This window comes from Rhizomucor pusillus (genome assembly GCF_041956525.1).
Source record: "Rhizomucor pusillus strain CBS 183.67 unplaced genomic scaffold VTP01scaffold_10, whole genome shotgun sequence".
Lineage (NCBI taxonomy): Eukaryota > Fungi > Mucoromycota > Mucoromycetes > Mucorales > Lichtheimiaceae > Rhizomucor > Rhizomucor pusillus.
This window is the reverse complement of record NW_027192152.1, coordinates 973796-1000219: the sequence shown is the minus strand read 5'-3', so window position 1 is coordinate 1000219 and position 26424 is coordinate 973796. Positions and strand designations below refer to the sequence as shown.

At 44.9% G+C, this 26424-nt stretch overlaps 13 protein-coding genes across 13 annotated transcripts; 9 read left to right on the top strand and 4 right to left on the bottom strand.

Annotated features, from left to right (window-relative positions):
- Window positions 1-240: 240 nt before the first annotated feature.
- Window positions 241-1274, top strand: VTP01DRAFT_1408 (uncharacterized protein; the record flags this gene model as incomplete). The annotated part of the gene is made up of 4 exons (XM_069379755.1): window positions 241-347; window positions 419-575; window positions 805-927; window positions 1086-1274. 4 exons carry the CDS (start codon window positions 241-243, stop codon window positions 1272-1274), a joined length of 576 nt encoding a protein of 191 aa, XP_069238816.1.
- Window positions 1275-2029: 755 nt separating this feature from the next.
- On the top strand, window positions 2030-2263 carry VTP01DRAFT_1407 (uncharacterized protein; the record flags this gene model as incomplete). Its single annotated transcript, XM_069379754.1, has 1 exon — window positions 2030-2263. One exon carries the CDS (start codon window positions 2030-2032, stop codon window positions 2261-2263), a length of 234 nt encoding a protein of 77 aa, XP_069238815.1.
- A 1017-nt stretch (window positions 2264-3280) lies between these two features.
- On the bottom strand, window positions 3281-4257 carry VTP01DRAFT_1406 (uncharacterized protein; the record flags this gene model as incomplete). Its single annotated transcript, XM_069379753.1, has 3 exons — window positions 3281-3343; window positions 3447-3726; window positions 3884-4257. The coding sequence occupies 3 exons, from the start codon at window positions 4255-4257 to the stop codon at window positions 3281-3283; spliced, it is 717 nt and encodes a 238-aa protein (XP_069238814.1).
- Window positions 4258-4394: 137 nt separating this feature from the next.
- VTP01DRAFT_1405 (uncharacterized protein) lies at window positions 4395-5360 on the bottom strand (the record flags this gene model as incomplete). The annotated part of the gene is made up of 3 exons (XM_069379752.1): window positions 4395-4543; window positions 4738-4798; window positions 4866-5360. The coding sequence occupies 3 exons, from the start codon at window positions 5358-5360 to the stop codon at window positions 4395-4397; spliced, it is 705 nt and encodes a 234-aa protein (XP_069238813.1).
- A 1866-nt stretch (window positions 5361-7226) lies between these two features.
- On the top strand, window positions 7227-9695 carry VTP01DRAFT_1404 (uncharacterized protein; the record flags this gene model as incomplete). Its single annotated transcript, XM_069379751.1, has 4 exons — window positions 7227-7403; window positions 7485-7731; window positions 7789-8110; window positions 8168-9695. The coding sequence occupies 4 exons, from the start codon at window positions 7227-7229 to the stop codon at window positions 9693-9695; spliced, it is 2274 nt and encodes a 757-aa protein (XP_069238812.1).
- Window positions 9696-10015: 320 nt separating this feature from the next.
- On the top strand, window positions 10016-11101 carry VTP01DRAFT_1403 (uncharacterized protein; the record flags this gene model as incomplete). Its single annotated transcript, XM_069379750.1, has 4 exons — window positions 10016-10115; window positions 10207-10215; window positions 10299-10907; window positions 10977-11101. The coding sequence occupies 4 exons, from the start codon at window positions 10016-10018 to the stop codon at window positions 11099-11101; spliced, it is 843 nt and encodes a 280-aa protein (XP_069238811.1).
- A 388-nt stretch (window positions 11102-11489) lies between these two features.
- VTP01DRAFT_1402 (uncharacterized protein) lies at window positions 11490-11841 on the top strand (the record flags this gene model as incomplete). Its single annotated transcript, XM_069379749.1, has 2 exons — window positions 11490-11537; window positions 11611-11841. The coding sequence occupies 2 exons, from the start codon at window positions 11490-11492 to the stop codon at window positions 11839-11841; spliced, it is 279 nt and encodes a 92-aa protein (XP_069238810.1).
- A 449-nt stretch (window positions 11842-12290) lies between these two features.
- Window positions 12291-15016, top strand: VTP01DRAFT_1401 (uncharacterized protein; the record flags this gene model as incomplete). The annotated part of the gene is made up of 8 exons (XM_069379748.1): window positions 12291-12622; window positions 12682-12721; window positions 12787-12819; window positions 12879-12904; window positions 13023-13115; window positions 13184-13282; window positions 13348-14809; window positions 14879-15016. 8 exons carry the CDS (start codon window positions 12291-12293, stop codon window positions 15014-15016), a joined length of 2223 nt encoding a protein of 740 aa, XP_069238809.1.
- Window positions 15017-15284: 268 nt separating this feature from the next.
- VTP01DRAFT_1400 (uncharacterized protein) lies at window positions 15285-17680 on the bottom strand (the record flags this gene model as incomplete). Its single annotated transcript, XM_069379747.1, has 5 exons — window positions 15285-16069; window positions 16123-16212; window positions 16270-16312; window positions 16378-17130; window positions 17198-17680. The coding sequence occupies 5 exons, from the start codon at window positions 17678-17680 to the stop codon at window positions 15285-15287; spliced, it is 2154 nt and encodes a 717-aa protein (XP_069238808.1).
- Window positions 17681-18785: 1105 nt separating this feature from the next.
- VTP01DRAFT_1399 (uncharacterized protein) lies at window positions 18786-19355 on the bottom strand (the record flags this gene model as incomplete). The annotated part of the gene is made up of 2 exons (XM_069379744.1): window positions 18786-19006; window positions 19172-19355. The coding sequence occupies 2 exons, from the start codon at window positions 19353-19355 to the stop codon at window positions 18786-18788; spliced, it is 405 nt and encodes a 134-aa protein (XP_069238807.1).
- An 893-nt stretch (window positions 19356-20248) lies between these two features.
- VTP01DRAFT_1398 (uncharacterized protein) lies at window positions 20249-22063 on the top strand (the record flags this gene model as incomplete). Its single annotated transcript, XM_069379743.1, has 3 exons — window positions 20249-20539; window positions 20593-21116; window positions 21181-22063. The coding sequence occupies 3 exons, from the start codon at window positions 20249-20251 to the stop codon at window positions 22061-22063; spliced, it is 1698 nt and encodes a 565-aa protein (XP_069238806.1).
- A 783-nt stretch (window positions 22064-22846) lies between these two features.
- Window positions 22847-24265, top strand: VTP01DRAFT_1397 (uncharacterized protein; the record flags this gene model as incomplete). Its single annotated transcript, XM_069379742.1, has 8 exons — window positions 22847-22952; window positions 23023-23162; window positions 23224-23266; window positions 23329-23336; window positions 23390-23541; window positions 23601-23705; window positions 23768-24061; window positions 24127-24265. 8 exons carry the CDS (start codon window positions 22847-22849, stop codon window positions 24263-24265), a joined length of 987 nt encoding a protein of 328 aa, XP_069238805.1.
- Window positions 24266-24615: 350 nt separating this feature from the next.
- VTP01DRAFT_1396 (uncharacterized protein) lies at window positions 24616-25757 on the top strand (the record flags this gene model as incomplete). Its single annotated transcript, XM_069379741.1, has 4 exons — window positions 24616-24827; window positions 24892-24976; window positions 25027-25111; window positions 25171-25757. The coding sequence occupies 4 exons, from the start codon at window positions 24616-24618 to the stop codon at window positions 25755-25757; spliced, it is 969 nt and encodes a 322-aa protein (XP_069238804.1).
- Between the last annotated feature and the right edge of the window lie 667 nt (window positions 25758-26424).

The window sequence follows — 26424 nt, the reverse complement described above, 5'->3', positions numbered from 1 at the left end:
CAGGAGGGCAACTTCTCCTTTCTGCAAGTTTCTGCTTGGTTGGGCTGCTTCAGGTTGCCATTACTGGTCTGAATTTCTAGAACAGAAAGAAGTGCAAAACTATTACGGTAAAGCACATGAGAATGTTTGCTCATTTGGCTGGGTGGGAATTATTTCCTGACTGACATGACCGATGGAGAAACCTTACATGTAGCAACGAAGGTACGTTGCACGAAATGATAACTACTGCTTTTCTGTTAAATGAGTATCTTACACCCGGTAATATGGCTAGCTGTCCCGGCCGAGGCACCTTCTGGCATCCTGTTTGAGGTTTCAGCATACTGCGGAACTTGTGGAATGCACATAGTGTATTTCAACGCTGATATGATGACTTCCCAAAAAGTATTTTGATTCTTAAGCATCATTTGAAGCTTTTTAGAATAGCAATCTTTGGATTTCACACTCCAAAGAGTATTGGGCAAAGGCTATCCGGCAATGGGCGAGCGAATTTCTCGACTTCGGGCTCATTTCAACACATCGGGCAGGGTATCCACGCGAAGCGTATTTCTGCACTACCGGATGAGGATATCGAAAACGTAATTTGTACTTGAATCCGTCAGCAGAAGCCAGAACGCAGAAATCTCTCGACATTGGCATTTGGTGCGGACAACACTCTCGGACACACAATTGCAGTCAATGTTCGGACACACGCATAGATCATGCATGATGGAAGCTGCTGTGTGGTATGTGGTTAGAATTATATATGTAATATCTTCTTTATTTTCAGAGTAAGATTTAGATATATTCTATGCTTGGAATCCACAGAATGAGCCGACCATTCATTGTCCTTCCTTTCTTCAACTGTCAACAATACATAACGGCAACGGATTTGCCATCGTCAATTCCCACAGCAGACCAGCACTGTTTGGTTCAAATGTCGAACGGCCGGTAACTTCAGGAACAACTGGAAATTGACAGCTGAGACATGCAAAGTTAAGCGTGATTCTGTGGGCTGTGGCTGCACACACATTATCAAGTGTAACTGTTGGAGGAGTAAATGATCGATCACGCTGCTGGCGAACATAACCATCCTTCGATATTCCCAGCATCACACTCAACGTCGTCTCCTTCGGCTTCGTACAGAAAGTATCGAAATGACACGAAAGTTCATGGATATCTTGATTGTCGATGCTATTTACAAGTCCCTGAAGAACTCAATGCCTTACGCCAGCATGATGTCTATTGGTATCGTCAGCATTAAGGCTCCCAACAGCTTTACAGTCACTGGCGCTTGAGCTATGGACAACGCGACACGAACATACCTCTTTGTTCGAAGCAAATCGACAGCGCAAAATCACACACGGAAATCGTAAGGGCACGAAGTTGGTGTGATCATCCGCAGAAATTACCCAAGGGCGTAAATCAGAATTAGGAGCACCTGAAGTTGGAAGAACTTTCGATTTAGAAGGAACAATGGCATCAAGAAAGATGCCTAAAATTGCCAAAGGTTTTAGCCGATATGTTTTATCAATTATGTGATCACTGTCACTGGGAGGATAGTGTGATGCGGGAACTGGAGGTGGTAGGGGAGGTAAGACATAACTTTGGATCATATCTTCTACAACTCAAACTCCAATTATATGCTGTTGCTTAACAGCCATCTGCATCGATAATACGGAGGGATACATTTCACGTTTAAAGAAGTCAGAATTGATGACGGATGTGTGGGTCTTGAAGGTAACTTTATCTACGTGTTGGTTGTACTGCAAATGAACTCAAATACGTTATTTTAAGAAACGAGCTGAAAGAGCGATCCAGAAGTTTCAACAAGAGTAGCATAGATGCCAAACTGGAAGAAACGTCGTTCAAGTTGCCTGGTTTTTCTCTGCGGCGTTTCAGCAAGCTCGACGACGAAGGAGAAAGCAGCGAAATGTCAACATTGAAGCCTGAAAACAATTCTCGATAGGCAAGTGATTGACGCCATTTTTGAAAGCTTTGAGAAAGTTAACCTATCGAGTACAGGGGGCCATTTAGCATATTAGACGGATTGATGACCGGAGTTCTTCCTTACAATGTTGCTAGAGCCTATGAGGAGACAACGATGGTATCGGTGATCCGCGAGAAAAGGACATCCGTTGAAAACATGGACAAACAGAACCACACGCGTAAACGGCACTGCTCGACATCAACCGATAATTACCTATCAATGGCCCAAACTAGCAGAATTCAAGAAGCCAACAAGGTTTTGACAGCACCCAACGGATCAACCAAGATGAAACATTGATGCTACAATCGGACACAAGCATGGTCATACTGAAAAATGCAAGGTTGAAGATAGTTTTGCATCCGCTTCTCTCCTGTAAGCAGAGCACTGTCGAATTTCACATTATTTGGACCGACGCTCGAGGGAATATACTATTGACACCCAAAATTTTCGGGAATACAGATGCTTAATCCATAACAATTATCTTGATCTCTTTTTTCCTTGAACGTGGCGGGGCGTTCCTCCATCGCGATACGAGTTCCTCGGATTGGTGTCTATTCTGCCTGCCAAACTCCAAAAGTGAACGTTAGTTTTCCAGTATTAGGATTTTAGACTCTCTCGGTTTCTTGATATACTCCCAGTTTTTTGTAAAGAGCTTGTCGATTGTCGTTCTTGATAAAAACTAATTTTTTTTACAAAATTTATTGCTTTTTAAAAAATGTAATCTACATAATATTCACGATCCCTTAGGTAGAAGATGAATAGAAAGTATGAACAGAAAGCGGTACATTAAAGATTGTAGGTCAACAGCTGCAGCGATGGATGTCGGTGTGGGATGAAGTCCAATGGGCCATTTTAGAAGCCGCAATTTTTCGACAGTCACAAAAGTTTCAGTAACATACTGTTTTTTCGGAACCATTTGCGTTTGGAGCATCAATTTTGCATCGCACTCGAATCAAATTTGGACCTTGGGGAAGAAATAATAAACATTCTTCTCGAATTAGAGTTCGTGCGCACTTGCCATTTAGCCCAAACTTGCTTACGAGGCGATGCGGGCACCCCAAATAACGCAAATGATCTCTCAATGAGTGAAACTTCGACATTGGATGTGTAGGTCGTGACTTACCGATAACTAAATGAAATATTTATCAATATATTGTAAACTGCAGGCAATTAAAGGACCTACCGTAGAGATCTAAACCCGTTAGGGTCCCACATTCGCAGTGGTGATATTCGCTCGGACGAAAGGTGCAGGCCGCCCATGACCTGACCAAATGCACATTGCAATGTTGAACATGTTTTTGGATGCGTTGGTGTCTAGGTTCCATAGGTTCCCACAGCTTTTGCAGACTTGGATCCCATGGTGCTTGACACCGTCGCCTGTGATCATGTTATCTAGAGTTCGCGATAAGCAAGCATGACATATCGATTAGTTATTCCCTCTCAGTAGCTTTAACCATGATATTGGCCAAATTGATCGTACTTGGGATGTCAAATATTCATCGATTTTAACGACAGCAACCTCGCGGTTGGCTTCCCTGTTCTTGAGCTCCCTCCATAGAATGCCTACCACGCCTGACTGATGGCCTTTCAAGGGCACGCCGTCCTTGCCAAACATTCCCGATCCAAAAACAATAAGAAGCATTTTTCCATTATTATCACAGTTGACCCTGGCCTTCCTCCATTTCTTTTCTTTAGCTGGTGGCTGTTCCCTCTCCATATCAAGCGTGGAACGGATTGCTGAAATTGGTTGGGATGGTAGCCTATTAGAAGTGATCAGTAATCAGGCATCCGTCAGTTACAACTGATGGCATACCTTCCTACGTATATTGACTTCTTTTTAAACTTTTTTCGATTCTTTCTTGTTTTCTTTCTTTTTCTTCTGCTCTTGCTATATTTTCAGTCACCGTTTATCAATACGTTCGCCATTTCAGCTCTAGCGCGCTGTATTCCTTGATAGTTTCGGGATCGTGTAGCTGCAATCCGTTCGTAATCGTAAAAATCCAGTAATGTTTCGAGATGCCAAAGTTAATATAGCTGACATAATGAAGAAACATTTCTGCATTGGAGGTCTTCCCTGTGGGAAAGTTTGATTCGATATATTCAATACCAAGTCGCCGTTTCTCCTTGCTTAGCATCTGGTTTCTTCGTTTTGACCCCGTCATACCGTAGTACTCTGCTGTTGAGCATCTTCTTACTTCGTGGACTTCTGACCCACACCCGTAGGATCGCTTTGAAGACATCTCGCCGACCAGGGTCAAGTGCACAAGGACGGTAATATGATGAAATTTCATTATTGCTAAAATCGTCCAGTTCCAATTCGATTGCCCTTTCTTTCTTGCTTCTCGCAAAGTGAAAAGAAGTCTGATAGCTATTTGTTGTGATATATTTGTCAAGATTGAAAACAGTTTGGAAAACCGTCAGACGCTGATTATATGTCCGTGGAACAGGCATTTTCAGCAGCCCAGCCAGTGTTTCTGCATTGATGTCGATAAATCTCCAGTTTCGAGAAGGCAGAGGGACCAAGGAAAATAGACTGGGTAAAGCGCACGTATTTGATTTCACTTGGATATGCGGCGTCTGTTGATGCTCGTCATGATACTGCTGTAGAATGTAATGTAACGCGGGTATGAAATTGCCAGGTTTTGCAGCCATTTCTTCGGTAGTACACGGCCGTGGCATGTATGGCATCAATTCCATCGAAATCTATTGTATCGCATTGCCAATTTCAATGGAGCATGGTAAAAGATATCGTGGCATCACGGGATTCTCACCGGCAAGGATCTCATATAAGTAATCATTTGCAAATTTTGATGCTATATCCTTTTGCATTGCCTACATAAAAATATCATTTAATAAGCAAGATGTGAAGGATAACTGATGACGGTCGTAAGATGCTTACTGGTACGAACTTTTGTAACTTGAAAATAATACATTTCTCAACCCTGGATTGGAAGTACTTCACGATGATATTGGTGTAAGCGTCCTTTATGACGTTGCAGGCGGATGCAAGTGTCTGTGCATAATATTTGAAGTTGTTCACGGGGTAAATGAGCGCAGGATACTGTGTCTTGACTGAATTCCAGGAATCCAGTAATTCGTCAGGCAAGTTTGGATTATCATTCGTAATTTCTTGCCCAAGGACAAGCTGAGCCATTGAGTAAAAGAACTGCTGTGAGAACACGTAAGTGGGGATGCTGCTATGAGCATGCTGGACGATATAGATATCCACGAATAGCATGACTCTGATGACGACGTTTCGCATGAATTGTGACAAGTTTTGAATACCTTGCAATAGTTCTTCACTTTGTTCGTCACGAACAACATCCAGAAGAGGTACTGTTCGGGTGAAACGTTCGACACTGCCGCCAAAGCGTTGTTCGACAAGTTCCTTCATGTTGGGTACATGATAAGGGCAATCGTTGGAAGATGATCATGAATGGTTCGTTGAGCCACAACTGGGACATGGTTTTGCATTCGGGTTCTTGTTCTGTTCATTTCTTTCAATTCTTCCCTTCTTCTTCCTCCTTCAGTCTGCCTCCTTTTTCGTTCGACTGGTTCATTTTTGTTTATTATCAATGTGTACAAAACCTACAATAATTCCTAACCTCTTTCATGCTCGAACAATCTGCATTTCTTGTTCCTTTTTGACTTATGGCCATTTCCGCCGCAGTCTTTGCAATTGACTGCAAAACAGCAGATTAGTCTCATAGCTTATGCTTGTGATCATTTTGCATGTACCTTGTTCTCGTTCTTTCTGGATTATTTTCCATGCCTTCTTGAAAAGCAGTAGCAAAAGTGGAGGATACAGTGCTATCCCCCACGAGACCAGTACGGCAGAGAAGAGCTCGATGAAGGAATACAAGTTCAAGCTGCCGCTATCCATTGTGATGAATAGAGATGAAGAAGGAAAAAAAGCGTTTGCTCTGTGATTACGCAAGACAAAGTTGTACTGTCAATGCAGCCTCAAATTTCGTTCTTGTTTCTCGATCGTTTCAGGCCCTTTTGGTCTACATATTTTATGGCTTTCTGTCCTCCTGCGTCGTATACTCATAAGGCTCACTATTCACATACACCTACTGTGTTTTGAATCATTAGTAGGCTCACGATACATTTTGCAATGGATACTTTCCTGTATCCTTTTTTAGCATTACATTTTTTACTCCAAAAAAAAAAACGACAGTATACCTCGCATACAAGTACAGCTTGTCTAATAGATGACCTAGAGGCGAAAAGGAGAGCCTCTAAGCTCTATATTATATGACCAGGCTTTTTTAAGTTATTCACGCATACAAAACTTATTAAAACGAAGATGGTATAATATACGCTATCTGCCACAAGCATGAATCCAGGAGATGTTCCCTTTTTTTGAAACGATTCGTGTCGACTTCAGTAACAGAGATCAATTTCTGTAATGTTCAACACAAATCCTTCTCGATCTTAGTTTTCTTTTTCTATGATGATCTATGTCATAACCATATGCTTGGAAAACTAAAATTGAATATAGCAGATAGTAAGGTTCAATATCTTATAAGAGAGCCATCTCTTACTGAGTAGAACGAGTGCAATCGTTCTGCCAGCTACGACTTTGGGCGGCTGGCTGTTAAATATAATTCAGTAAGCTCGGCTTGCAGGTGATGGACTCAGAAGCTGGAGAGCTCACCATATATTTCAGTCGAATTTAATGGTATTGATTCGGGATAACTTTGTTTAGGCTGCGAGTCTTTAAGCATCAACCACAAATGCACACGCGACGAGTATCCGGCGCAATTTTTATGCATTTGAAGACATTATTTCTACTTGAAGTTTATTCGGCGATGGACAACATAGCCTCAAATTAAATTTACATAGTCACAAATTGGGACCTATGTAAGGTTTATGACTTTAGCAATGCGAAGGAAGGCGGCAATCGCTTCAGCTGCAATGGCAAACAGAAGAGAAGGAGCATCATCGAAGACATACTGCCAGTGGACTTTCCATATCGACATAATAGTACAGAAAACAATACGTATCCAGTCTAATTGAAACTGTAGTAGCCCCTTGTAGCAAACAGTACGAATTTGCAGAGTATCTCAGCTAGCGAAGTTTACTCTCTCATCGCTTTGACCAAGATGAACCGCCATCGTCAGCCTTGATGACAGCCTTCTCAATTATTTTTTACATATCGACCAAAATTAAGTTCCTTTTGTGACCGCGAAATTGAAGTCAAAAACCTGTAATCCAGCCAGGGACACCTACCCATTTTTCTTCGTTGACATTTGCAATGTCGTTCATGCGCTCCCTCCTGGGAGGGCTGCCGGCAAGGCTGTCTCTTCGGAGCACAGTGTCTGCTGTGCCGAACCAGCCCTTGTCTTTGGGCCCGATATATCTTTGCAACAAGCGGTTCCAGTCTTCCGCTGCTACTGTCACCACTAATGAGCAAGCTGATCCTAAAGACTTGGTAGGTACCAAGCGCTTTGTCAGATAAAAGCATAAAAATTTACCAGCAAAATATTGTTTCTTCTGACGGTTTGTCTGACAGGATCGTCTGAGCAAACTTCGTAACATTGGTATCTCAGCACACATTGACTCTGGCAAAACCACCTGTACCGAACGTATTCTTTTCTATACCGGCCGCATCAAGGAGATCCACGATGTTCGTGGTCGCGATGGTGTCGGTGCCAAGATGGACTCTATGGATCTGGAAAGAGAAAAAGGTATCACTATCCAGTCGGCTGCTACCTATGCCAGCTGGGGTGATTACAACATCAACATTATCGATACTCCTGGTATGGAATTATCTAATAAGCTAATTGAGGACAAGAGATATAATGTGGTATCCGTAGGACACGTTGACTTCACGATTGAAGTCGAAAGAGCGCTTCGTGTGCTTGACGGTGCTGTTTTGATTCTTTGCTCTGTATCTGGCGTGCAGTCTCAAACCATGACTGTGGACCGGCAAATGCGACGCTATAACGTACCTCGTATCTCGTTCATCAACAAGATGGACAGAGCAGGTGCAAACCCGTTCCGTGTTATTGACCAGCTTCGACAAAAGCTGAAGCTTCCTGCCGCTGCTGTACAAATTCCTATCGGTGCTGAAGATCAATTCAAGGGTGTTGTTGATTTGATCAAATGGAAGGCTCTTTACAACGATGGTGAATTTGGGTAAGTTTTACTTAAGGGCAGTGACGAAATAGATATGGATTACTCAGTTTCAAACAGAGAAAAGATCCTTGAAAAGGAAATTCCTGCTGAATTGATGGAACTTGCCACTGAAAAGCGTCAAGAATTGATCGAACAACTTGCTGATGTTAACGACGAAATTGCGGACGTTTACTTGAACGAGGAAATCCCCACTGCTGAGCAGTTCACAAAGGCGATTCGTGACGCTACCATCAATCTCAAGTTCACTCCTGTCTTGATGGGCTCCGCTTACAAGAACATGGCTGTGCAACCTTTGTTGGATGCTATCGTCAATTATTTGCCCGATCCTACTCAGGTTACCAACACTGCTTTGGATATCAAGGATAACGAGAAGCCGGTGAACCTCGCTCCTTTCTCTACTAATCCTTTCGTCGGTCTCGCTTTCAAGCTTGAAGAAGGTCGCTATGGTCAGTTGACATACATGAGAATTTACCAGGGTACTCTCAAGAGAGGTTCTTTCATCACCAACGTCAAGACTGGCAAGAAGATCAAGGTTCCTCGCTTGGTTCGTATGCACGCCTCTGATATGGAAGATGTTGACGAACTCGGTGCTGGTGAAATTGGCGCCATGTTCGGTGTTGACTGTGCTAGCGGTGACACCTTCACTGACGGCTCCTTGCAATACACCATGACTTCAATGTATGTTCCCGAACCCGTCATTTCGCTGTCTATCAACCCTGTCGGCCGTGAAACTCCCAACTTCTCCAAAGCTCTTAACCGTTTCCAAAAGGAAGATCCTACTTTCCGTGTCCACGTTGACAGCGAAAGCAAGGAGACTATTATTTCCGGTATGGGTGAACTTCACTTGCAAATATATGTCGAACGTATGAAGCGTGAATACAATGTCGAGTGCACCACCGGTAAGCCCCGCGTTGCCTTCCGTGAGACTCTGACGCAACCCGCCAAGTTCAACTACACTCACAAGAAGCAGTCTGGCGGTGCTGGTCAGTTTGGTCGTGTTATTGGTACCATCGAACCCATGCAGACCGATCCCGAAACTGGCAAGGACGTCGGATTCGAGAACCGTGTTGTCGGTGGCAACATTCCTACGAACTTCATTCCTGCCTGTGAAAAGGGCTTTTTGGATGCTTTGGAGAAGGGTCCTCTTATTGGTCACCCTGTCAACGGTGTCAAGATGATCCTCGAAGACGGTGCTGCACACTCTGTCGACTCTAGCGAAATGGCTTTCCGTATCGCCACTCGTGCTGCTTTCCAGGAGGCATTTGCCAAGGCCCGCCCTACTATTTTGGAGCCTATCATGAACGTCTCTATCACTGCGCCCGTTGAATTCCAGGGTACCGTGATCGGTGGATTAAACAAGCGCAAGGGAACCATTGTCGACACTGATGTACAGGAAGACTTCTTCAACGTTATCGCTGATGTCCCGCTGAACGATATGTTTGGTTACTCGACGGAGTTGCGTTCCGCTACCCAGGGCAAAGGTGAATTCACCATGGAGTACAAGGAACATCAACCCGTTCCGTCCCACGTCCAGGAAGAATTGATCAAGGAATACAAGAAGAAGGAAGCCGCTGCTAAGAAATAAGCACGCTCTTCCTCTTGTTGTTTTCTCTTGTTCTTTTCACACGTTATTCCTTTTCTGTTATTTCTTTCACCCTTTTCCTTTCGCATGCTGTAGATAGACGATGTATAGATTCTTTTTTCTCTCTCTCACTCTCTTTTTTCTGCTTCCCTTTCTTTCCAAAAAGTAAACTTAAGTAATATTTGACATACTTGATTTGAAAAGCTCCGCTAAAAAAAGAGACGGTTGTGCGAGATTGCCGAAAATAGAGTTGTGCTCCAAAGTCGGCCAAGTATTTTGTTTTTCTTTCTTTTTCTCGTTTCCGTTCTTTGCGACAACAAAAGATGAACCGCATTCTGTGGTTGGCACTACTGTATACCCTTTCCATATCCCTTCTTGCAAACCAGCATGCCTCCGCCGAGATTGTATCATTAGCGAAAAGAGGCAAGTACCCCTGATGCCTTTTTTATTTTTATTCTTGTTGGATGTGTATGCTCGGTGGCTGACAGACTGATCTCTCATTGTTGTTATCTAGTTCCCCAAGGTAATATATATGCATAATGAACTAGTCGTTGATTCATCCCAAACTGATAAATAACACGTTTTTATCGTCTACTGCAACGATAGCACAAGCACCGCAACAATCATCTTCGCAAGCAGCCGCACCAGCCGCATCATCCTCATCCGCTGCCCCCGCTGCCAGCAGCCCAGCAGCTACAAACGCACCTGCCTCCTCCGGCCAGTCTGTGAACACTGCACCTCAGTCAGCGACGGCTGGTGGAAACAACAATGCATCCAGCAACCCGCTCGCGTCGTTACCAACTTCAGCCAGTTACGGCAACACTATTTATCCCGGCAGTGTCAGCTTTATCTCCCCGAGCGTCAAGGCGGGCCAGTCGGTGTCCCCGCTGTACCGAATTGATCCCAAGGAGAATGTCACATTCATCTGGGAATTCCAGTCAGTCCTTGTGCGGCCAGTGAACCTGACTTTGGCCGCTGTGGGTCCGCAGTCAGCAACTTACACTATCACTGTTCTCGAAGGCGGAGCAACCAGCGCACTTTGGCAGCTGTCCAACGTGCCGGCCGCTACACCGCTCATGAATGGATACTATCAGGTGCAACTGTACGATCAGCGCGGTATCTCTGCAGTTGCATCGCCCGGCTGGCTGAGTCCACAGACAAGTTTGACGATCGCATTTTATTCACTGGAAGGATATTCGAATATTTCTGCGACTGGTAAAGAAAACTATGAAAGAAAGAAGAAAAAAAAAAGATAGATAATGGTCGGCTGACTTTGTGTTGCAGGAACGCAATGTCCTTACTGCTTTTACGATGCAGGCAAGACGCTGAAACCAATGGGTCTCGCTTTCGGCATCGCATGTATTACTTCTGTACTATTCATTTTTGGCATCCTCCACAGCGACGACTAGTTTTAATAAAGACGGGATCTGTCTTTTTTTCCTTGGTTGATAAACTCGATTTTTTCGTGAGTTTACACAAAATGTTCCTGGAATTATTGATTGTACAGGGCAGCAGATGGGGAGGAGGAGTCGGAAATGAAACACTGCGAGTTGGGTGGTGGATGATGGTTCCCCTCTCTCTCTCGGCACTGACTCACCACCACGGCACTTGCCACGAGCGAGTGAAAATCGAAAGTGACACCTTCCAAATCCGGTATCGGTTGGGAATCAACCGTATATAAGGGCGTGGTGTGGGGTGCTGCCATCTACGCCTTGCTGCTGAAGCACCCTCTCTTCTTTCCTGTACTAGTAACAACTCTAACCTAATCTTCCCTTTCTCTTTCTCCCTCTTCAAACCATGGAGCTCAACATTTGCCTGTACTGCGAAACGCGTCTGCTCGACGATGTATGTTCTTATCAGTGAATCCTACGATACACGCATAATATAAATATTCACACATATCTATGACTCACTGTAGTCCTTGTCGTTTTGCTCGTCGACGTGCCAGGCAAATGAGGCAGCAAAGTCACCAACAGTGAATATCCCTGCAACATCCTCTCCTCCGATCTCGTCGATTGCATATGAAATGTCATATCATCGTAGGCGATCACTCTCAGGCGGACCACGCTCGCATTCTTCACTACTGTTATCGTCATCCTTTGTGTCAGATGCATCATCATCTTCCTACAGCGATCTAGCAACGCCGTAATTCCCTATATATACCCAGCAAACTTTTTCATTCTTCCTCCCTCTCTCTGCCTCTCTACACTTTTGTATATATATCACCGCCATTGACATTCCCGTTGCAGCACACACACGAGAAACGACCTTGCCATTCCCTTTTCTGCTATATGTTCTTTTTTTTCCTTGTTTGATATATGGCCTTACTGTATATGCTTTGCACTCCGGATGCTATGCCTATCTTGTTCCTTTCTCACTCTTGTCGTACAAGTCAAACCCTATTATATATATGAATTAAAGTATATTCGCATTTTTTGCACTGCTAAGGTGAAGAAAAATGTTAGATAGAACAAGCTGCATGTGGGTGAGAAAGAGCAATATGCAAAATAGCGTTCTCGATGTGGCCTTAAAAAATCATTCGTGAATTAGAAATTTCCTTTTCGTAGCTTGAAGCGTCCATTTGACGCTGACAATTGAATGGAACCAGTTCCTGCAGCAGCAGACAAGGCCACCGCCGCCGATCCCGTGGCCACCGCAAACATACATAATCGTCAAACACCCGATGCGCAATCTGTTGCGAGCGACCGCCAAGAACAGCGGCAACATACTACAGTAAGCGATGAACAGCAACAACAACAGCAGCAGCAGCAGTCTGCTTCTTCGGCTGAAAACAACTCGTCCACCACCGTCGACACAGCAGCGGCCGCGGCAGCAGCAGCAGCTGATGAGACAGCATTGCAAAACCAAAAACTTGTTGAGGAGTTTCAGTACTTGTTAGAAAAGAGCCAGAGTTTATTTACTGGGCTTCGGTGAGGAATTCGTTTATTGTCGAAAGCCGCGTGTCGTTACTCACGCATTTGCATAACAGAGATCTTCCACCTACTGGAAGCCATCGGCAGTGGAGACCAGTAAGTGAAAAAAGAATAGATATAAGTATCGACGGGATTACTGAGCTTATCATTACAACATCTAGTACTTTGAAAAGACGTTTGAAGTGTATACAAAGGTGGATGCAACGAACAGCCACTTAGCCTGCCCAAATCACTAATACCGATGTTTCGTTAGCTTTGGAAGTTCCAGCAGACACACAGGTACGATTTAAAAGAATATTAAAGAAAAAATAAAGATAGACGATATCTTAATTTGATAACGATGATGATGCAATATCGATAATAATTATAATGTAATGTAATAACGACGATCATCTAGGCCTGTCTTGGAGGATAAAAACAACTACGGGCTCAAGCGATGGGAGGTCGGAGAGATTGCAAGCAAGATTGGACAGCTCTACTATCACTACTAGTATGTCGCACAATAAACAGCTAGATAGGGAGGAGGGACAGTCTAACGAAAGGCAACGTTTCTTAAAGTTTAAGAACAAGCGACACAAGCTACTTGCACGAAGCCTATGTATTTTACGATGCCATTCACGAACGACAATATTTTAAAGACATTCTTGAAGTCAAAAAGTAAGACATGTGCCAAAAATTGACATTTGATCGACATTTTTTCTTATCTCTTGCACGTTGATTAGCCCCGCACTGATGATCAAAAAGATGCGATACTATGCACGTTTCATTGTTGTTAGCTTGCTGATGAACAAGGATGACAATATTCGGATCTTGATCAGCGAGCTTGAAGGATTAGTGGATGAGTACACCAGGAGCTTCAAACCCCCAGATGCGAAAGAATGGCATGTGGTTCTCGATGAGATAAACACGTTCATGGAAGCCGAGAAGAAGCTGGCGCCTGTCAGTGCTGACAGAACCCCAGTGACAGCTGTCCATCGTCTTGCAATCCCCTTTTCATCGATACATGGAGACAACAAACCTATTGGCAGTGGTGGTAGACAGCTCAGGCTCCAAGAAGCCATCCTGGTTGGAAATTGTGCTAGCCAGATCAAATTTTCAGAACTGACACTGGATATGTATCGCATATTGCTAAGTCTAGAACTTCAATTTAGCATCCAGCAAGAAACGACGCCTGTTATGGCAAAGGAGGAATCAACCACCACGAGTAAAAGCAACGCGAGCTCCGGTGCAACAGCAGCAGCGCCCCCACCTCCAGCAGCAGCACCGCCTCCAGCAAAGTCTGCTTCTTCAGCAGCCGGAGGAGGAGGGGATACAACGGCGATACCCGTTCCGCAACGGCAACGGCCCAATCCGCACAAGTATTTACTGTACCGACCATCACTTAGCCAGCTGTTAGTGTATCTATCAACAGCATTCAAGGATGCCACAGACCACGGAGTTGTTTTGTTGTACTTGTCTGCTGATGGGTGCGAGTTCCCACATTTGAAGGAGAATGGGTACAACGCTGGAGGTGTAACCATGAGCCAGCGGAAGACAGCCAGTGGATCCGCCTGCACGTCCTCCACTTCCAACATCCCAGCTCCTGAGCAAGCTCCTGCGAGTCCCACAACTGCTGTCTCGACCACCACTCATTCGCCAACAGCGCTCGGAAGTAGTACTACTGGTGGTGGTGTAACCGGCGCCGCAACCACTGCGATGCCAGCAGTCAAATATGGGCCGCCGATCCCAGCGTCTTCGGTCAACGTGCTATACCCGGCCGACCTCATTCCGTATACCCGAAAGCCGTTATTCCTAATCGTTGATAGCACACACAGCACGGTATTCGGCCAACTGTCGAGTGTCTTTGAGCAGCCGTTAATGTGCCTCATGTCACCCACAGAGTACCCGTCCTCGGTGCAGGACAGGAGCGAGATAGGCAGTCTGTTTACCTTGTTCCTGCACACACCTCTGCTTGGATTCTGCTCAGTATCCGATATCGGCAACTTGGATCAGGAAAAGTGGAACGAGTGCGTGGACTTGATTTCAAAGATGGAAGGCAAAATTGGGGACATTCTCCTGGAAGATCCGTACGTGGACGTGCACGTGAAACGTTTCATGTCGGACGAATTTTTGTGGGCATTTATTGTGCGCTTCACGCTCTGCAGCGTCATTCTTCGATGGCACACGTCCTTCAAGGAAGACAAGGTAAAAACAATGTGGGATAGTACTTAAATGAGGCACAGCATCTCCAACTTTTATGTGAACTTATAATAGATGTTCCCGACATGCATGCCTGCTTTGCCTGAAACTATTTATCGCTCGCCAGATATCATTGCCATGCTTCATGAACTGACACTCACTGCGGAAGTCTCGACTTACTTCCATCTACCTATAGAGGAACCGGCGTCGTAGTGGTCGAATAGGAGGAGCTAAGGAAGGAAAAGAAAAAAGAAAGAATTGTAGTTTACTGCAATGGAGCAAAGTATGTAATGGATATACAAGTTACGAGCCAACAAATATTCTTATTTGCGTATATGGTTCAACTGCTTTAAGACAAATGGCAAAAGTCACGAGTTGTTTGGGGAAGATACAGACATAATAGAAAAAAAAGAAGGATGAACATTAAGAAAAACGCGAGTAGCGGAAAATTACATAGTAGGCCAATCCGAACTACTCGTCTCTATTTGCATTCTTCGGGAACATCAAAGCTTTCTTCGCGATGCTCTAGCCAACCTTCTTTGACAAGTTCGGCACCAACTCCGAGTCCTCGTTTGGCAAAACCAGCATAAATTAGGCAGTAGTTTGCGCCCTCTGTGAGGAGCTTATCGGCATCCAGGATTGCATCGCGAGCATCTACGAACGAAGGATTGCACGGCTGCAGTTTCATGCCATCTATGACCAGCTGTAACGCCAACGTGTTACCGTGTGTCAGTATATGCTTCTTAGCTGCTGTGATGTCTCCATCGATGTTTGGCAAAGGAGGGAACCACTCTGGAGTAAAACCATATGCATCAACCAAATTCCAGTATACTTCGTACAGCATGACAGCCCATACTTCGCCCTTGGCATGCACGCCCCAGTAATCGAAGCGGTCCATTATCTTGTACGTGCTTGGATTGGTCTTCATGTCTGTCGAATACTTGTATTTGCGGATGCCATCGTCGCCGTTTGCCCAGCCGCCCATACCAAACTCTGACTTTCGAGTATCGTTCTCGTTCATCCGGATAATTGTAGCGACAAAGTCTCCCCAGCCTTCACCCATACCACCTGCCTCGCCCCATCCTAAGCAGTTGCTATCATGTGGTCCGTTTGTCAAGCGGTTCGAAACACCATGCGTGTACTCGTGGATCACAATGCCGCTTTCAAAATCCCCGTCGCGCATAGGATCGGTCTGGTCCCATACGTACATTCGCATCTTGCCGTGCCGGCCATCAGGTGGTGTTGCAAAATTGGCATTATTTCGTCCTGCATTTAGGAGATTAGCAGCTATTTGTGAACCAAATCTTTTCCATTCTTACCTGAGCCATCCTGTGCATTGGCTACGACGGCATCATTTCCTCCGTCATCTCCTGGGCGACCGCGTCCCAAATTATCTTGTTGAAAATTGCCTAGATTCCATCATTATTAAAAAAAACATATTATCCTTCAGACTCTTCAAGACCAACCTGCTTTCTCGTCGAAACCGTAGCGATAAAACAAATCATGTGCCTAACCATGTAAGCTTTGCATTAGTGGATGGGGGCGTGATAAAAATATAACAGCCAACTACTTGCAATGTTGCACCAGTAAAACAAGTTTGTCACAGCAGCGTCCTCGTATTCCTTTGGCTGCTTCTTCTCGAAATCAGCTTCGTAGTCAAAATACAAGTCACCTTCGTCGGATAACTTTCCCATAGGTCGATAGTTGTCTTCCCAGCCGTACCCGCCGTCTGGATTGGTGTGTGCGTATACATTGTTGCCTACGGTGACGTTAAAGTTTTGTATGTGGCCTGAGACGGTCGACTGCGCGTGCCACCCTTCCGGGCTAGCGAATGCGTCGTAAGGATTGTACACCATTTGCTGCGGCGTATCAGATGGATCATTGAACCCAAACGGGATCACATTGTAGTACACGTCCGAAGCATCGGCCACCCAGTCCACGAGGCCAACAAGTGTTCCATCGTGAGCGTTCACGTAGGCGCTGTACCAGTGATCTCGCATCTCAATCTCAATATCCCATATCAATAAAAGTTCCTCGTTTTCTGTTTGCATGTAAGCCTGCCGCGCAGTGACAGGCGAAAGCGCGTGGGGAACGTTTTCAAAGGCAAATATCGGTGAAGTGTCGTCTCGCTGCTGCTTGAACGACGCAACAGGCGCCCACAATGCAGGATCGACAGGGCCAGGTTGCACAAATGCAAGCAGCGAAAGGATGGCATCTTCAGGGGCAATGACCGGCTCACGTGCTTGCGCAAACTTGTACTGCTGTTCCGCGTTGAAGAAAACTTGCGAGAACGACGATAAAATGATTTGCAAACCTTTATCCTCCTTCTTTTGGATACAATAGAAAGAATGTTTAGATCCAACGAGAGATATATAAACGATGCAATATTCTTACGCTCATAAAACCATGCCACCCTTTTGGAGCTTTGGTTGCAGCAAATGAGTCACCGTAAGAGAGCAATCGACCATGCTTATCAATGTTAATGTTCATGTTGCCATTGACGACTTCAAGATTGTTGACTTTCTGGCGCAGATAAATGTGCGTAGCACCGCTGAGATCACTTGTGTAAGCCGATTTTACCACGAAATCGCTTGAGGTCAGGTGGGATTGAGCGTACGCAGTGGCAGCCTCCACAGGGTCGCCGTTACCAAAGGAGGTACCATCATGGATCCACACATTTTGGTCTTTGTTGCTGCTGCTGTGGTATGAGCGTCGGGTTTCCGGTCCAAAGTTGTTGCGGGGTAACGCAGCAGGACCGTTCATGCCAGCTGGAGTTCCGCCACCCGCCCGCAGAAGAGGTGGAGGTGCGGCCGATACCAATGTTGTTGTGGTTGCTGCCAGCAGCAACAACGTCGCTGAACTTATTGGGTTAACCATGAATTACAATGGAAAGAAAGAAAAGAGCAAGCGGGACACGTAGAGGAAGATAGGTAGGAACAAGAAATCGATTGGGAAGAAGCCAGGCGTAGAAGTGGAGGGAGGGATCAGATATAAAGCAAACAGTCCCTTATCTCGTCGCTAGTAGGAATGGAGCACATGACGATCAGCCGGTGTTTCCGTTATTGTTGTGTGATGACACACGACATCTGTCTTTATCCGCGTTCGTTGTTCCAAAACTTTATCTGCGGATGTGTTTACGTTAACTTGGCCAAGGTTCTTGCAATTGGCTGCTTTACATGCATGTAAGCTCTTAACAACAGAAAAGACGCATGACGCAATCCAGTCTCACCAATGGCACCATACCGTTTTTGCCCATCACAATCTTGACTCCTTCCAAAAACTGCAAAGGGGATACATGACCTGCTGGTTGTTTTTGCAGCTGTTAATTTCTGCGCACAAGACGATGATCGATATCAGTACATGATTAGGGAGCATTGTTATCGCCCTGAGATAGCTATTCACACCGGCATGGATCGTTCTGATTGAATATGATGTTCCTGACTCTCCCGCGTGATGTGCTTGTAAATATTTTGGGCTTGTGACGAAATTTTTCATCTGTCCCAATCGAGACAATAGATATGTTGTAAAGGACCCTGTTGTTATAATTGTCGCTGACAAAACTTGGACCCTGGAAGTAGACCAACTGACTGTTGTTTGCATTTGAAACACTAAAGATCAATATTGATGATGGACATGGTGACCTCCTCCTACAGTGCAAGCTGCATGCTTCTTTACGTGAGCATCGACCTACTGCACATGAAATGAAGAATATCGTGTTTCAAATACTAGGACGCTCACACCCACAATTGATATATGTTAAGATGGTATACTCCAGCTGATAAATAAATTTTCTTTTCATCATTATAGGATTTGCTAATTTGGAGGTACGTACTTTGGATGTATCGAAGTCTACTTCGTGGAGTCAACATTTGATTGCTGTTGGAGACATTACACTATTAAACAAATCTTTATTCAGCGAAAACAAGAAATACCAGCATTTTTCTCGGCTTTTTTTTCGCGTTTAATATCTCCATTAAAGTGGTCACCGTCTAGCGATAGGTTCTTCATGCATCGGTTCTTTTCTTGATTGCTTCCCGTACATATTCATCACTTGCTTTATCTTGTCAATCTCTGTTACAAATTTGGGAAGCGCAGTCAAGTTCTTCGGTGCTTCAACGCTGCAGATTTCAAACATTGTGCACAAAGCGTCTGCTTCCAAGAGAAATAGATAAAAGATCATGCTTAACCCCAAACAAGATAGTACTAGAAATAGAAAATATCGGGAGATTGCCGCAGGCTCCCATTTATCATTGTTTCAGGCATCACCCAGCAAACAGAGCAATATTCGGTGAACCGTGTAATATGGAGCAAGAGAGAATCCAACCACGGCCTTATGGTAGACAGGTATAGGATTTCCATTCTACTCACCTACAGCCTGGAAAGCAATGACCGCCTCCGGATCTTGTTTGTCCAATGCATTCTTACAGAACTTGCATAACCGCACCATATCTTCATGCGTTTCGACAGATTTCGGCTCGTTAACTTTCATGTCACTTCGCAGTAACCCATGACAAGTCTCGGTAGACTCTACTTCTGATTCAACGTCTTCCATATTGATATCTCTATCCGAATTCTGCTCGACAAGTGCTACGCGGGAGTCAGCCGCCGTCCCTCACACTCTGTCATCGCTCCATCACGTCTCCTAGTTGTAAAATCAACAACTTTGCTTAACCTAATACCCGAAATATATACAGCTCGCTGTTAGTATCATTCCATTTGCATTTAAGATGACCAGTGTAGCACATACCACCGACAAAATCCAATCCTTCTCTGGCATATGAAACATTTTGATTCCTTCCATTTACAATCATATCAGGAGGACTAGTCTGCAGCTAGACTCGCTTCGCTTCGTCCAGAGGTGCGTAAATGTTTCAGCAGATTCGAATTGCAATTGCAAAGCGGTACGTAAATGTATATATGCTCGACTCGCTGGGCAGGCGTAAAGCTTCATTCTCGGTGGTTTTGCGTCAGGTTGTTGATAGTGTCACCATATTGCAGACCGACTAATTTGTCGTTAACTCCATCTCTCCTATGTCTTCCACAAGGCCAATTTCGAATTATTGGGGAGCTTGTTGATGCCAAAAGGTCGCGTCCAGAAGCATTTTAAGATATAGGATCTTCCAGCATAGTCCGTGATAATGATTCCGGGCTTTTTGGATACCGGCTCCCAAATCACTTGGTCCATGCATTCCGCTATCCATGTATATGCTGAAAGCTTTTCATCTGAAATCCGTGCATCGTCGATCGCAAATGATATGAGTTTTTGACGTCCAACATTGCTGATGTCAATGATGTTCACACAAGGCATATGTATTAATTCGTTCTATAGGTTCCATCTACCAGAACAATATCAGGAAAGCGCTGTTCCTTTTCAATGCTGGCAGGATATGCAATCGCTGTTCTGAGTCGTACGTGTAACGGATTCATACCCTCTTTTGTCAAGGAATGCGCCGAAGTACGTCATTTTGCCTTTCATACCATCCTTGCTACGTTTGGCATCCTAAGGTTATCCAGGCCTTTTGGAAGTACCAACACGTTCCTTCTGTATCGCCAAAAGCTTCACAAAATTTGCTTTGGCTCGATACCGGCCTTGAGTATCTTCAATGCCGTGGCAAGATCCCTTTGTTCAGCGTACAATGTCGATGGAAGACGAAAGGATTTTGCATGGTCAAGTTGATCGTTGACTTCTCGGACCTCCAGCAAACGTCTCCAACAGGAAGAGCCTTGATGATGAAAGTACAATTCTGTCCTAGCGAATCGCGCTTGATCTTGACGGTGACGGCGGTCAGGTTACTGCGGAAACAAATGACGAGGACTTGGCAGAACTGGAACCTTGTCAGGTGATGGACGAGACGTTGGCTGTTCTGATGAACACAGATTTCCGACTTCAGTCAAATTGTTTCCCGTCAATTGCCATGCTTTTCACCGGCTGCATTGTGATGGACAAGACATCTCTGCTACTTCTCACATACGAGCTGTATTCTCGATACATGTCACTGGATTGCCACACGGAGTCAGGCGTTGATACTTTATCTACAGCGGCTTCAAAGTGTCCTGGGATATCCTGCATGATTATAATGAGCTCAAATGGCAAGAAAGTAAGAAAAGAGCTCATCATCGACTTGTCGATGATGAACTTGCTTGTCACGTGCTGCGCAATGATTGCCCCAGATTGCTCTGAACACTGGACCACAAACCAATGTAGATCCAACCGCAATCAAATCAGAGAGTGCTGCATTGTTTTGCGCACAGACGCAGTGGAGAAGTTCAAATCCGCCATGCTGACAGATGCCAATATTATGCCAAGAAATCCGTCATGCTTACGGCAATTGTCCAGTGGGTTTGAACATTTCTCAACATACGTCTTTCTGCGCAAGACATTGGACGCTTCAACGACACACGACGTATGCCCGCAACAGTTTCACCTTGCCCAATACCCCAAGCAACGATGAGTATGGATCGAATGCCGATTCCCCATCGAAACTTGCATTGTTGCTCTTGTTGAAGTTTGTCGTTATCTTTCACAAGAAAATCTGTTCACCGACAAGTGTTGACGAGCTCCGTACCCTCCTTGCAATTCTGGACCTATATGGTCGAGCATCCAATGCCAGAGTTAATCGAGGAAAGACTGCGGCAGATCCCCTCAGTGGCCGCGCCCACACTGCATGGATCCACGTCTTACAAAATGAAGGTATCTCCAGTTGGCTTGACTGGACATCATCAATCGGAACAACATACCTCGGTTACCCACTGAGCAGCAGCAAAGCGCAACTCCAAGCCCTTTTAGACAAGCTCCTACAAGAAATACGCGCTCACGCTCAGTTCCTGACCCAACGATCTCTATCAAAAATGGGTCGCGCCTTAGTAGCCAACTCGCTTCTTTTAGCACGTGTCTGGCATTGCATACGCATCCTGCCGGTACCCCTCTCTTTCCTGGCCAGTTTGCGCTCAACCATCAGTGCCTTTTTGACGCATAAGAATTTCCCAAGAATCCCAAGAATTAGCTTTTCATCATTAACGCGACCCAAAAGTGAAGGCAGTCTCGGAGTCTTGGATCCTATAGCACAGCACTGCGCATTACAACTGCGCTGGTTGTTCACCCTCCTTGAGCACGATCAAGTTGCAAAGACTCCATCCTTTGCTCTTTCAATTCTCCAGCACTGCGTCACCTTGGAGTGTCAAGTATCACGTTCAGAGATTCCTTTTCTATTCCCAAAGACCAGACCAAATACCATCTTGTGCTTGGAAATTGTTCGATAATTATTTCGAGCTGCCGAGAAGTTACAACTCAAATGCAACTGGAACGCCTTCAACGCGAGCAAGTGTTAGACCTACCACTATCAGTCATATGCCTTAGACGCAACGCTTCTACTCCCGGTACGAGCCATCTTCCACCGTGGACTTCAGCTCTAGTAAAGCAAGCTTAGCTTCACGATCTTGTATCTAATTGTCTAGAGTTACGCATGAGGAATGAGCGGTCGAGAGCTCGCAACAAAGTGCAAGCTTTTGTAATCGTGCTACACTCGAGGCATTGGCAATTAAAACCTTTCTTTCGATAGATCCTCCAAGGGGAACCGCCAGCTCAGTAGTTACCTGATTTCACAACTGCAATAGACCACTTTGACGCCTCCTGCTGATGACGAACCACCCACCCCAGCAACGCAATAGACAGCCCTCTCTCTGGTCGCGCCCTGGAATGAATCAGAAATGTATATTCCTTGTTTTTCTCGCAAACTCTTCCGATATCATTTCCTCCCAACCATAGTGGGGGAGAAAGCCATTGCCCACATTAAGCACCTAGATAGGGAATCGTCCCTTAGATCTATATAGATTTCAGACTTTTTGATTTGAATGATAGCAATGGTGCGGTTCTTTTTGTGCACTCTGAATAACACGTCATACAAAAAAAAAAAAAATTAATGTAGAACAGTCTGGGATGCAGATAGTGCGCTCAATTTTACAGCAATGGTCGCCCAATTGAACGCCCAAGTCCTCGCGCCTGCGCATCATTAAACTTTCTCTCTGCTTCCTCCACTTGCTACAATGGCACCTGAAAATAAGAAGGCGCTCGTATTCTCCATTCTCGAGTTCTTGAAAAAATCTTGCGACGATGGAACCATAAGTCAAGATGACACTGAAGGCATTGAAGGTAAATGGATATAGTATACTTTAACGATCTCCATTTTCGTTCTGTCCTAACATTGTATAACCACTTCTAGTCGCCATGCAGTGCATCGGTGAAGCTTTTGGTGTCGATCCCAACGATCCGGCTCAGCAGGAAGCTTACAGCACTAAGCCTGCTAACCTGTTGTCTATCTTCGAAGTATACCTCAAGACAAAGTCCAAGACCAAGGCTCAGGTACTTGTCGTTGTTTCGCACTTGGGACCAGGATTTCGAGTAACACAGCTTGTAACAACAGGCTGGCGCATCAAGCTCTGCCGCTGCTACCACTGCTGCTGAAGGTAAGGGACGCAATGATAATGGATAATTCATCTTTTCAATTCTCACACGCTGCATCGTTTAGCTCAAACCGTAAGTCGATTAATAGTAGTATTTGCAAGGAGGAAACGATTAACGTGTAATAGAAGGAGGTGTCAGAGGAGGATAAGCAAAAGGCTGAAGAACTCAAGGCTGCTGGAAATCGCAAAGTTGCAGAAAGAAACTACCCAGAAGCTATCAGACTTTACACCGAAGCAATTGCTCTGAATGGCAACCAAGCAGTTTATTACGCTAACCGGTAAGATGATGAAATTAATGGGATCCTGTTTGCACTCGAAATATTAAATCTCCATACAGCGCTGCAGCATACAGCCAGCAAGGTGATCACGAAATGGCAGTAAACGATGCAAAGAAGGCGACGGAAATCGATCCGAAATACAGCAAGGCATACAGCCGAATGGGGTAGGGCGGCACTGGACTTTTAATAGCATTGTAGCATGAAGTGTTTAACGCTTGGATTCTAGCCATGCTTTGTTCTGCCAAGGCAAATATCAAGAGGCAGTTGAAGCTTATGAGAAGGGTTTGGAGCTTGATCCCGAGAATGCTACCATCAAGTCTTCACTCGCAACTGCACGATCGAAGCTCGGTAGTGTAGACCGTTCAGCTGGAGGAGCTTCTCAGGGTGCTGGTGTCGGAGCTGGTGGCATGCCCGACTTGAATGCTCTTTTGAACAACCCTGCACTCATGAATATGGCACAACAAATGATGTCTTCTGGCGCGTTTGATCAGTTGATGAACAACCCCAATCTCCAGCGAATGTGAGTCTTCATTTTCAAATGTCAAATCCCAGCGCAGGCAAATATTAATTTTGTTATTTATGCAGGGCGCAGCAGTTCATGGGCGGCAACGGAGGTGGACTTGCCGAAATGATGCGCAACCCAGAAATGATGGAAATGGCTCGCCAGTTCATGGGTGGAGCTGGAGGAGGAGCCAACAATAACAACAACCAAGGTGGAAACTAGAGATTAAAAGAGAATGTATACATCCTCCTCTATTTTTGTTTCTTTGCTACCACGTGAAAGTCTGATTTATGCATATCTTCGAACCAACTTTATAATATTTGACCAAACTTGCATATAATATCTGTTTGATTTTAGACATCTTTATCATTCAGGCTTTTCTTTTGTCAAAGATGCAAGATGAAACACCGTTCAATCTCGTCCTGTTCACTGCAACGGAAATAGAAATCTGTGTCATATGCATTTCGTACAGGACTTCCAAAAGTAGTTTGTGGGGTAAGCGCCAATGACTCAGCGCAAATCCCACTTTAGTTTCTGTTATTCTCTTGTCCCTTTCCCCCCTCTCCTCCTTCATGACCACTCCTTCATTGTCGGCATACGAGACTCATTCGCGTTTCTGCCGTGCACTGCACGCGGTACGATCACTACCGCACGCTGCTGACGGTTCCTTGGAGCCGTCTACGGCGGACAAACTAAGTCTCTATGGGTTGTACAAACAAGCTTCTCAGGGCGACTGCAACGTCCCACGGCCGTCTTCGCGACACGTCGTCGAATATGCGAAATGGTACAGGTTTTCCAGCGTGATATATTATCAAAATTGATATTTACTGAAACGGATTGATAATCAGGAAAGCATGGGATCAAATGCGGTCCGTGAGTCCCGTGGAAGCCCAGAGACTCTACGTTGATGGTATCACGCAATTGCTTACAGAGGTATATTTTTTCATATTCAGACTTTTTTCTTGTACTCTGACCATCCGTAGTTCTTGCAACGTCATCCACACCACGAACATGCGGAAACTATCAAACAACTCTTGCAGTATATAAATTTAAAAGATAACGTTAGCGGTATGAAAATATGCAATTCTTTCCCATATAACCGGATCTAACCTATTTTTTTAAAGTAGATACTGCTATTGATTCCCTGAATGATCTCGAAAAGGATTACGACGTGCGTCTAATGCATATTGAACCACAACAGTTAACTTCGCCACTTCCACTCAATCTCTCCCGAGGCCGCAGAAACAGCATTCATCATTATCAACAGCAACAGCAGCAGCAACATCGATACGTACCTTCTGAAGCCAGTCCATCCCTCCTCAGCAGTAGCAGTACCATCCAGCAAGAATACCCTTTGACTCCAGATATATACCCATCCAAGAGAGCAGCAACCGTCGAGTCTCCATCAGATGTCGCCATTGAAAATTTACAAACTGAAGTGACAGCTCTTTCCGAACAGATCGACAAGCTGCGTGCGAGTGTTGCCAAAGATGACAAGGAACGACGCCAGAAACAGTACTGGGTACTCTGGCTTTTCAAAACACTCATCAAACACGCAGTTGTCAATTCGCTTATACTCGTCATCATATTCGTGGTATTGTGGAAACGAGGCTCACCTGTAGCGGACGCATTTATAGATTACCTCAAGCCGCGAATGCAAAAAGCTATGCGAAAATTGTTGAGCAGAGTTGTACTTTGGCGTGTAACTGTATAAAATCGCTATCTTGTCTATGCCCTGTCTTGTTTCCTTCCACCGAGAGAGATAAAGAGGGAGCGCGAATTGGAACGGTGACGATATGGAGATCATTTAGCAATGGCTTAGGACGATAATATGCTCCTAAGCTCTCTTGCTCACAGGAAATGTCGACATCCAGTATCGTTCTAGCAGGCATATGATATTTGAATGTTCCATATAATCATACAAACTTATGCTTTATTCATTATTTACATACAAATTGGGCTGGATGCTTCATTGTCAGAGAAAGTAAAATTGCCAAATGCCAACGTCCGGCAATGCTGTTCGTGTTTCGCTGGCTGGACGACGAGGCTTCTCACTATGCCTTGTATGACATCACCGAGCCCATCGACATACTCATATGAACAGCACTCTATGCAAAATAGTTCGAAGGCCATGAAGGCGACAGTGTAGAAGACTAAAAGCGGGAAAAAACTTTAGTTCCGTAAGCAAAGCAGATCATAGCATTCAAGGCTGTCACTACAGACTTCCCTCCCTATCTTTACAAAGAGAGAATGTTTCAAGTTTAATATAAGTTAACATTACATGGGTTTCATAAGAAGATCTGAATTTCTGCAAGACTGCTTGTGTGTGGAAAATAAAAAGCTTCGGGATGCACGTCTTGAGATGGAATCACTACTCCCTT